This window comes from Neltuma alba, unplaced genomic scaffold (genome assembly GCF_004799145.2).
Source record: "Neltuma alba isolate B1F8T4 unplaced genomic scaffold, ASM479914v2 tig00013144_pilon, whole genome shotgun sequence".
NCBI lineage: Eukaryota > Viridiplantae > Streptophyta > Magnoliopsida > Fabales > Fabaceae > Neltuma > Neltuma alba.
The window spans coordinates 10,685-22,224 of record NW_021637459.1 but is presented as its reverse complement, the minus strand read 5'-3'; the positions used below and the strand labels follow the sequence as shown (position 1 = coordinate 22,224).

Below are 11,540 nucleotides of genomic sequence, written 5' to 3'. Positions count from 1 at the left end.
TAACTTCAACCCTGAAAAAAATCTTACAAAATTTTTTCAAAATTTTTCCCGTAATTTACACACCTTTCAGTGAGATCCAAAACAATACAAAAAAACTTTGAAGCTCAGTGGAGGTAGACAGGACTTGGATACACGCATATATAAATGGACAAAGTGGAAGTGACAAAGTGCAGAGAGTCCACAGATAAGTAGCAAGAAGCTAATGAGAAGATAGAAAGCTAGAGAGAGAGAACTTGAGAGAGAATATAATGGCTGGAGGTGGGGAAGCTACTGCCGACGTATACACTCCTACATGGGTTGTAGCCGTCGTTTACACTGTCATTGTCGGAGTTTCATATGGTGTAGAACGTCTTCTTCATCATGCCGGAGAGCGCCTTAAGAAGGAGAATAAGACGGCCCTCTACGAAGCTCTTCAGAAAATCAAAGAAGGTTCTGTAACTGTAACTAATAATAATAAGCTCCCAAACTTTTCTTCTTGAGTTCATCTAAATTAATTTTGAAAACGTTTTAAAATCTTTTCAGAGTTGATGCTGCTGGGTTTCATATCGCTGCTTCTGACGGTTTCAGAGAAAAGGATCGTAAAAATCTGCGTGTCGCCGGGGGTGACCGATGATATGATGCCTTGCTGGACGAAATCTAATCATTCTGCAACTGTCAGTCATCTTCCTGCTGCGGCGGCGCCACCATCATCTGGTGCCGAAATCGAACATTGTGCTGCTCAGGTAACATAACGTTTCCACATTAATTCCTCACTCCAACCAACAAGTCGCCGGTTATAACACTGATTATATTGAGTATTATGAGTAGTATTTTTAATGATTTAGATTTAAATTTTTATTTTTTAAATATGAAAATAGCCTTAAAGTACTGATAGTGAAGAAATTATATGTTTGTTTTAAATTGGGATAATATAATTGTTGGTTCTTAGGGTTTGCCTTAATTTTAATTTTAGTCCCTGAAATTTAAAACCATCACTTTTGATCCCTCAAATTTACTTTATTATAATCTGTTGGTCCAATAGATTGAAAAAGACTTGGTCCTCATATTAGCGGCGTCATGTCTGCTTAGATGTCACTAACGCTATTAAGTTTATCGTGCTGACTTGGTGAGCTGAGATGGAAAAATAAATGAGTCCGCGTCTAAAGCAAGAGGGACAAAAGAAACACTATTCATCATCATTTTTGGCTCAATTTGTTATTACGATTGAAATTATTTGCAAATATATTTCATATAAGTCGAGACAAAATTCCTATCATATACTTATCTCGTATTTCGTAAATCACGATTGAAAAGTTATTTATAAGCTATTTTAAACGGGCCTTTCATTAGGTAACTAGTGATGGTGAAGGTGAGAGGAAGAGAGAGGAGAGAGCCGTTGTTCTGCATCATCTTCATCATCGAGCAGAGATGGAGCTCGGTGGCCTTCTCGGCAGGAGGAGCGGCGATGCTGTCAATCCTTGTTCTTTTTTCCCCCATTTTTTCACAAGCACAGATCTACATGGGCTGACTCATTTATTTTTCCGCCTTAGCTCGCCCGGTCAGCACAAACTTAAAGGCATCAGTGACACCTAAGCAGACATAACCCCATTAATATCCGGGCTAAACCCTTTTCAGTTTACAGGGACTGACAGTCTTTTACGGAATAAATTTGAGAGAACAAAAGTGATAGTTGAAAACCAAAATGAACACAACCTCTAAGGATCAGCAATTATATTGTCCCTTTTACATTTTAAAAATTAAAACATTTCTTAAAAATAAAAGTAAAATTATATCTAAGCTGTCCATTTAGATTAAGATAGTCCAAATTTCAGTGCTCACCACTTTAAAATTGGTTTGCATCGCCAGTGTGGCATTTACTGTTGCGGTGAGATGTGTACAATTTCGACAAATTAAATTTAAAAATTTTAATTGATGATTTTAAAATAAAAAATCATTTTATTTTAAAAAATCATAGTTATGTGATTTTCTTTAAACTCTATACGCACTTAAATGTTTTCCAAAAAATGAAAGTAAAAAATATTAAATCTAGATTGTCCAAATTTTGGTACTTGATGAGCATCAAAATGGCGAACTATTTTCTTCATCACTTGAGATTGGTGAGTTTTCAACGGGCAAAAGTGCCCTTTTGGTTCTTTTTCTTCACAAATTAAATTATCAGTCCTTTGACCTAAATACTGTTGGTTTTAAATTATAATTTTTCTAACAATTATTACCATCTTAAAAGTTTAAACTTAATATATTCGCATTTAAGTATATTTTGTCAGCACTTAAAATTTTAATATCAACATTTTTTGTTAATGCATTATTAAAATGATACTTTATAAAATTAAGAAACTAAAATGACTAAATATGCATTTTTTTCATTTTTTCTTTTTAACAAAATAAAAGGACAAACATTCGGATGTTATAATAACCACTAGAGTTATGGAGGCTCTCAGAGTCAGGACACAATAACCCTTTCAGTTATTCATGCCATGAATTTTCCTTTCTAAGTTTCTTGAACTATATATGATCATTTAACAGTTTTGTACATTATCCCTTCATTTTCTTTCAGAACAAGGTTCCCTTGATATCCCTTAAGGCCATCCATGACCTGCATATCTTCATATTCACTCTTGCTGTAGTCCATGTGATCTATTGTGTTCTCACAGTTTTCATTGGAAAACTCAAAGTGAGTATCTGAGACGCTTTCAATTATAAACTATTAATTCCTGCTCCCAATTTTCTTTCTTTATTAAAGATCCATCCCTTTGTTGTATAGATACGACACTGGAGGCACTGGAAGGATTCAATTGCTGAAGCGGATCAGATAGGTACCTAAGTGACTCAATTATTTAATCAAATCGTAGTCTCTTTGGTAGATGTTTTTCAAGTTCTCCTTTGTCAGCTTTATCTTTTTAATTTGTTTTCGTGAACCATGAAACCACCGAAAAGAATTAATTAATCTAACAAACAGTATCTGCTTAACTCCTGTGAAAGTTATATATCTTTCTGGGTATTTTTCTTCTTGATGGCTCCTTATATGCTAAATGGATTGCTGCAGATCCGCAAGGATGGAGCTCTCATAATCTGATGACTTGGTTGGTAAGTTGTTCATATATGTTAATCCAAAACTGAGAATTGATTATTATATACTCTTATAGTCCTAAATATCAGACTCATTTTGTAATATAATTTACATTACAAAATAAGACTTACATTCAGGAACTGAGGAGTACATATATACATATATATATATATTCATATCACTCATGAAAAACAACTTAAATTCCCTTATTGGAGATTATGTTTGAGTTTTAGTTGTTCATCCTAATCTTGCAAGTTTCTTGCAGCATTGTTTTTGGAAGCAATTTTGTGGGTCCGTAAATGAATCGGATTATGTGACATTAAGAAGGGAGTTTATGAAGGTAAGTTTAAAAGGGCATGCAATGTGAAGTTCGGTGCCTATTAATCCTTGATCTGAAGCTCTTTCCAAGTAGCCTCTCAAGTGGATGTCAAGATCATTCTTTTATATTTCTGTGTTTTAGATTCGCGAGGCAAATCCGAAGTTTAGATTTCATAAATACATGATAGAAGCTCTTGAAGTTGATTTTGTCTATGTTTTTGGCATAAGGTAAGTGCTTCTGGGCATTCAATTTGATTTTAAATATCTTTGGAAACTGATTCTGTAATTTTGGTTGCAGTTGGTACCTTTGGATCTTTGTGGTTATCTTCTTCTTAATTAATGTTAATGGTATGGTTATCTAATTATTTCTCTTGATTTTCTAGTTGTCTCCAAATTCAGATATTTGATTTTCTCTTTGTTCTTACAGGCTGGTACACATATTTTTGGATAGCGTTTATTCCACTTATTGTAAGTATCGTTCTAAGATTTATTTCACTTTTAGTGGAAATTTATTAAGCTTAAGGATACATCATGTCTCACCATTTGTTTCAGCTCACCATGCAACTTCATATCCTCAACTACTTATACTCTTGCTTATGATTTTTCTCTAAGATTCTTTCATCCATGCCCCTTCTTTTATCTCTCTCTCTCTAGATATATATATATACATATATATATTTATATTACTCCATTGTACTGATTTGCATTACTCCGTGTCAGCTTCTGCTAGCAGTTGGCACTAAGTTGGAGCATGTACTTATGCTATTAGTTCGTGGAGTAGATGCAAGCAATGCTGATGATCACTTTTGGTTCCGTCGGCCTTCCTTTGTTCTCTTATTGATTCACTTCATCCTTTTCCAGAACTCTTTTGAGATTGCATTCTTCTTCTGGACATGGGTGAGCAAATTCTATTATTTCTTCTCCTTAGCTTCCACTTTCATTTGCCCTTATGGGTTCACATAATTAATTGATATTTATGCATATAATCTTATATATTATTCAGCTTAAGACTGCTTATAGCCCTCACGCCTGCGTAATGGGACAATTCGCTTATGTCATCGTCAGGCTCGTTATTGGGTAACTATTAACACTTCCTTCCCTTTCACAATTGTGAATTATATGCTGTTAGCCGTTAGAGTTTCACTTAATTTGGGCAAACCACATGTCTAGATACTATTCCCTACGATGCTAAATATAGGATCGAGGATGACCTTTTAAGGGAATTAAAGTAAAATGAGGACCTGTCTGCAACTGGAACTTCTAAATTTATAACTTGAAAGTTTCATATATACAACTTGAAGGTTCCAATTGGACACCAACATTTTTTACAAGGTTGATCTTCAATTTGCATTCTCCATTGATTGGGAGTAGTAGATTTTCTTTGGGACTCAAAGTTTTAAACTATAGAGAGACTATATTATTTGAAACTAAATGAAACTTTGGGGTCCTACATATGCTAGTTCAACATTACTCCTTTTTTAACCTATTTTATGCATCCTGAAGTTTAATCTTTTCTTTCTCCTTTGTGTTGGGGTTTCAGGGTATTCATTCAGGTCCTTTGCAGCTATAACACGCTACCTCTCTATTCACTCCTTACACAGGTGTGTTTCAACTGAATCGATCCTTCCATTTGAAAGATATATTACATAGCTCTTAATATTAAGGAATAAGTGAGAAATATTGTCCCTAATATTAAGGTCAATTTTTTGAATCTTCACCTAACCTCACGGAAATCTTTTCAACAAGTTTGAATTATTGTCATGAAGCCCACAATTTATGGAAATCGTGAACCATATATCTCACCTTAGAATTCATCAATGAATGCAATCGAAAATTAGGCATTATTATTATTGCATCAACATGTGTCTCAATTATGAAACAATATGTGTAGATGGGAGAATATTACTGTAAGGAGATATTTCTTAAGCATCAGAAAGAGGCCGAAGGTGGTAAAGGTGCCGAAACAACGGCTTCTAAAGCATGAGAGCTCAACGTACTTGAGGGTGCCTATAATGTCCGAAGTGAACTATCATTTAGATCCTGAATCGTTAAATGCTTTCGTCCTGAAAGATGGTTGAGCTTGAAGGAGTTAGTTCGCGAATGTAACATATCGCTGCATATTAGTACTTTTTTGTTATTGTTATCTTAGCGATGACAGGTCATAAGTATCTTTAGTAATAAGGTGCATGAAACTTTGAAACCATGGAATATTGACCTAAGAGTTTAGGGTCAAAGTGCTATTTTACTTTGTAAATGATGTAATTTAGATTCTGCTTTACTACGTAGAGCCTTATGGTGTGTGTTGTATATATATTGGCTGATATATACTAGATTACCAGTTTGCTCCTTTGTGGATGAATTGATACATTGGGTTTATGCTTAGTTTTTATTCTATAATTTTAGAGTACGTGTTATATACGAATGTTGTGGATGTCCATAATCTCTAGCAACCATGGTTTTTGAATACATCCCGTGTTTTTTTTTTTTGGGTGATAAAATACATCCCATGTTTAATTATATAACTTTAACCCCATGTTTAATGGCGTTAAATTTATACCTCATAGGTTCCAAAAAGGTTGATTTTCTAATATGTAAATCCTAATATAATTACCTTTCAAATGCTGCAATATGTACAATTATGAATATTAATTCTTTTCTTTATGTGATCATCACTACTGAGGGCCTTTAAAGGGCTAATACAAATTTTGGTTCCTCAAATTTAAGTCAATTTTAGTATTAGTCCCTGGAATTTTAAACACATGATATTAGTCCCTAGAATTTTGGCCGATACAAAATGTTGGTCCCTGATATCTTCACATAGTTAATTTTGTATGAGATGGCACTAACACCGTTAGCCTAATGAGGGGAACATGCTAACGTGGCAATCAACAACGACCGAAGTGATTTCATCGCTCACTTCAGAAGACGGTGGGCTAAACTGCAACATATATGGCTCTTTACAGGTGGTTTCTTCGGGACGCAATGCTAGGTCCCTTTTTTTTCAATAACTTCTTCATCATCTTAGTATCCTCATCGTGATCCCTTGTTAATTAGACGGTCGTGATGGGTGAAAGAATCTTTGACATTCTGCTCAAGCTATATGTCACAGTGATCAAGTTTCTTCTTTGATGCAAACGACAGGTAAAGAGGATCCAGCAATGTGTTGTGGTTGCATAAATAAAGCTGATGACAATTCCCCTTACTACCCTCTCATCATCATCATCATCTTCATTGCATGTGTTGGGCATTAAAGTTGTCAGACATAGAGCAGTGATTGCCGACAAAGGAAATGATATGTGGTACGAGAGTAATTAAGCATTACTGGATAAAAACCCATCCATTCATTGAAGCTTGACCACAAGTTGATCAAACTAATTAATTAATGCAATGTTCAAAACAATAAGACTAAAAGAATAGACCTTGCAATGAGTTAATAATTTGGAATCAAGGGACTTGGTCAAGCTACAAATGTCAGGGCGTCAAGGCGTCCTTTGCCTTCCCATTCAAGAGCTTGGACTTAAATGGGTTGATCTTATCCCGAAGACTGTGTCACCACATTATTTTATTAGCTCTGTTTTTAGTCTCAAAAATAAAGACTAATAACAGAGATGCAATTCGAATTGTAACTTGACAGTATTTTAGTTGCATATCATGAATTTTAATGATATCACAACAGTATCATAGTTGGATATGATGGATTTTAGTTGAATATAATAGTAGCTAACAAGGTATCATCATACATATTATAAGGTGGAACCGCCACCTATGAACAAGAGTTTTTCTTTTCATGACAAAGTGTATAAGCTGTAAATTAGGGGGAAAAATTAATTTACTTATTTTATTTCAAGATCTAATAACCAAAGCATTTGGCATACCTTGGAGATGTATCCATCATAAGCAAGCTTGTACTTGCTGTCAAGGTGAGTCCTGAGCACCATTATGTCGTTCACACATGAAATATGCCACTTGGACCGTGGAATTGTCTTCTTCTTTTTTTTTAGTGGAAACAAGAGTATTATTGCACAGTTGCTGTCTCGAGTGAATTAGTGGAAGAGATCAACAACGTATTTGTTGCCTCGAGAGTGAGCTTTTTTTAGTTGCTTTTTTTCCCCTTTATGTCCAGGTCATCAAGCCATATATGTGCCAGCTTGTATATCCACCCCATCAAGTTCACAGTGTTAGTGCCGTCTCAAATGAAGTTAATGGTATAAAGGTATCAGGGACTAACGTTTTGTAACAACTAAAATTTAAGGGACCAATACCAAAATTGACTCAAATTTAAGGGACTCAAATTTGTATTAACCCGCCTTTAAATATAATATATGTATCAAGTACTTGAACTGAACAAGAGTTACTTTCTTTTTTTTTTATTAATTCTCTCTTATACTTGTTAGCAGTAGTACATGCAGAAAATAGTTAGTCTGAGTTACATCCTATGAACGATGTTTTTAAAAGCTATTCCGTAACCATCGGCAGACGAGAAAGCGGCACTCCCCAGGATTAAAAGGACTCGTCCTGCAAGAACAGGGTGAACAAAATAGCAGAAGGTAAAAGATAAACCCAGCAAGGCAGCAGAAATTTCAAAGGATGAAGGAGATGCACGAAAGCTCAAGTGCGAATGCTTGAACCTCATGCAAGCTCTACCTTATATAGGCCACAGACTCAAGAGACGTTAGGCCCTGAATTAATCACGTTAATTGTGATTAAAGTCTCAGTTATGAATGTTACAGTAACAAATATGAGTAACATATATGTTTTGAACGTTAATTGTAATTAACCTGTACGTTTCGCAATTAAAAATCCATTATGACATATTGATGGAGTGTAAAAAAATAACCAAATGGTAGGCTTTCAAAATTCAAATGTAATAAAATCATGATTCTTATAAGTTTAAATTATTTCCGGATTTTGCAAAAAACGTCTGATTAAAAGGTGCTCAATTGCCTTTAACTTGTGCACAGTGGGGAAATTGCCGGATTTCCATTGTGTTTGTCTCAGACAACCCATAGTCATGCGCGTAAGATCGTCCTCCTTCTCCTCGAGGCCCATTCAATAGCCCAAAAATACAAGCTAGTATTTATAGACTTGTGCTTTCACTCTCTTAAGCAATGTAGGATTTGTTCTTTTGACACACCCACACAATTTCCAACAATACTTTTCCCAATTTTATAGTAGAAGGAAAATTTCATGCCCGAATTTTCTTATAAATTTGTATCATATGGTTTTGAGGAGAATAGGTAATCAGAATGTAAGGAATCAAGTTTTTTTTTTCTACGTTTGAGACTGAATATCCAATTTTGCACAATTCGAACAACTCAAGATCTTTTTCTTAAGAATTAGAAAAATACTCTTTTTTCTAAAAAGTTTCTTCACGATTTAGTGTGTGTGCGTGTGTTGAAAAATAAGCTTCAAAAAATAAGTTTGTCAGAGCGCTTTTGGTTCAAAAAGTTAAGAACATGGGTTATATCCGCGGACGTAGATTATTAAAAACCGAAATACTGAATGAACAACAAATCATAAAGATGAAGAAAAACCAATATGAAAGTGACTAGACATGAAATGTGAAATGGGTTAGCTTAACTGGGTGGGTAAGGATTTGCGTTGATGGGTCAAGGTTTTGGGTCATTTGAAAACAAGTCCAAATAACATTAAAGAAAGAACTATTTCCTAGACAAGCGGTACTGTGTCACAGGTTGCCTCAACAAATAAAAAAGTGGGGTAATAAAAGTAAAGGAGTGGCATCGCCTAAAGCCTTCTGCCTGTCATTCTTCACGTTCTGATTTCCTTTCAATGAAACCCTGCAACATTATATAAATAGAAAGAAATAAAGATATTTTTCGGAATAAACACATGCAAGTCTTATACGACAATCCCAATTGAGGGGGAAAAAATTACAAACCTCCCTTCTTACCAATGCTTTAACATTATCAAGTGATACTGAGTGTAGTATACATAGAACTGGCCAACAAAAGGAAATGTACCTGCCAATTTTATGTTGACAACTTGAGCTGTATTTTTAATTCATGAAAACGTAATCAAGAATAATTTGGTCAGGAAAAAAAAAGTAATTTTGGCAAAATAAAGAAGGAAAAAAATGTAGCTATCAATCAAGATAATAGCAATAATATCTTTGGACACGAAATGCAAAAATTGGAATGGGAAAGTTTAGCTGTCCACTTTCTCGTGGATCATCTTTTAATTTTAATTAAAAAATCCTAGATAAAGATACTTTCCAAGTTTGAAATAAAATAAAATATTTAAAAGTTATAATAAAATTTTATTCAATCTCCAGCTATTTTGATAAGTCTAAATGCGTGTACCCGTAAATTAATGACACAACCCTGACGAATATTAGTCTTCCTATATTCATGCAGAAGCAAGTCATGACTCTTGCATGCCAAGCTTTGTTTTTATTGTCAAGTATTTAATTAAAAAGAAACTTAGATCAAGCTTCTTATATCTATTATATCAAGTTCTCCAATTATTTATTGCCATGTGTCTTTTTTTATTTCTTGTAAATTTATAATTAACTGCTAATATTTTAAAAATATGATATATGGTTATATGTGATTGGAAAACTTGACATAATAGATGTAAGAAACTTGATGAAAGTGTCGTCTTTTAATTAATTGATTAACGTTGAAACATGATAGTATAAATATTAACGAAATTATAAAGGTTATTTAATATGTGGCAAGCTTGTTTGATACTTTATGATTACTCTTTGCAGAATACAATAACAAGATTTTTTTATAATCAAAACTCACATATTCATTATATTCTTTGTAGAGAATTCAAACGCATCACTACCACCCCACACTTGAAAAAACAAATCATGGGAAGTATTTAGTGTCATATTACCCCTAGTCCCAGATATGATATCCAGTGTAGAAAACAAATCTGTGAGGAGGAGATTCCAAATGGAAAGAGATGGGTAACAATGCGATGGTTTTGTCTCTTTTTCTTTGGAAACTACCAAGAAAATTTGATAGTTTTCGCTTATAATTGAGATGGATTGAGCATGATAGAGATATTTAGTGTAATTAATTAGAATAATCTTAAAAATTATTCTAGTTTCATAATAGTTTAATACTTAAAGTAAGATTGAACTATTTTTCTTGATTAAGTGTAAATTACTTGAAAGTAGCTTATATTTACTATAGGAGAGAGTAATAATTTTTATTCATAAAAAAAAGGAGAGTAATAACTTTTTATAAACTGTCTTTGATATTCTTATCGGAGTAATGAGCAGTTTTTCAAATGGGAGTTTCTGTATTCAATTTAAACGCACAATACAAATGTATGTAGTTTTCTTTTTTGGGGAACAGAATTAAAACAAATGTACGAACGGATCATTTCGTTCTCATTTAACCTCGATCTATTCTTTAATGGAGTCATCAATCCGACAATCCCACGTAATGAAGTTGGTCACTTGCCGACGCAAGTGAAGGCACCGCACTTTCTGAATCCCTTTTTCACCTGCTTAAAAATTAAAAAAGAAAAAGCTGCATTCCACATGAGTAAAATGTTACGTGTGTGTATATATGTAACTCATGTTACTCTTTCCAGTCTTAAATGTAAAACCTATTTTATAGTATAATTTATACTGCCAAATGAGTTTTACAGTATTATACTATAAAATGAATCTTATATTTAGAACTGAAGGAGTATATATGTTATATAAAAAGGGGAAAAGAAAACGATTTTTTCACCAAGTTTGTTATAAAAAGGATGGAAGGGAGTATAAGCAGTAAGTGTCATATATTCGATTTTATGTAAGATAACCCTTCTCATTATGCCCTAATTTAATATTGGTTTATATTTTTAAAACTCAGCTCTTTGACTTCTAAGATGATGGATTTAACATATAACATTAAAATTGATAACTTTGTTAATTTTCATGTCATATACTCTTCTGGTCCTATTTATAGAGCAGAGAGAGAATATTTTTTTTATTCTATTTATAAGTCACTTTATTAAATTTTCAGTGTGAATATACTATTTAATCCTTTATTTATTATAGTGTAGGTAGTTATCTCTTTTGAAAGGTATATATATTAAATATGGGTAAAGTTGAAAAATTGTTATATTTTAATAGAAAGTTAATACATTTTAAGGTTTTTTTTAGTCTGTGTTATGTTAGAAGTGTCTTATA

At 33.3% G+C, this 11,540-nt stretch overlaps 1 protein-coding gene across 1 annotated transcript; it reads left to right on the top strand.

The window, feature by feature from the left end:
* Window positions 1–216: 216 nt before the first annotated feature.
* LOC114734780 (MLO-like protein 1) lies at window positions 217–4,466 on the top strand. The gene is made up of 11 exons (XM_028922427.1): window positions 217–429; window positions 523–722; window positions 2,555–2,671; window positions 2,762–2,813; window positions 3,044–3,084; window positions 3,333–3,407; window positions 3,528–3,613; window positions 3,684–3,733; window positions 3,813–3,853; window positions 4,106–4,282; window positions 4,389–4,466. Exons 1-11 carry the CDS (start codon window positions 249–251, stop codon window positions 4,464–4,466), a joined length of 1,098 nt encoding a protein of 365 aa, XP_028778260.1. The 5' UTR covers window positions 217–248.
* The last annotated feature ends 7,074 nt before the right edge of the window (window positions 4,467–11,540 follow it).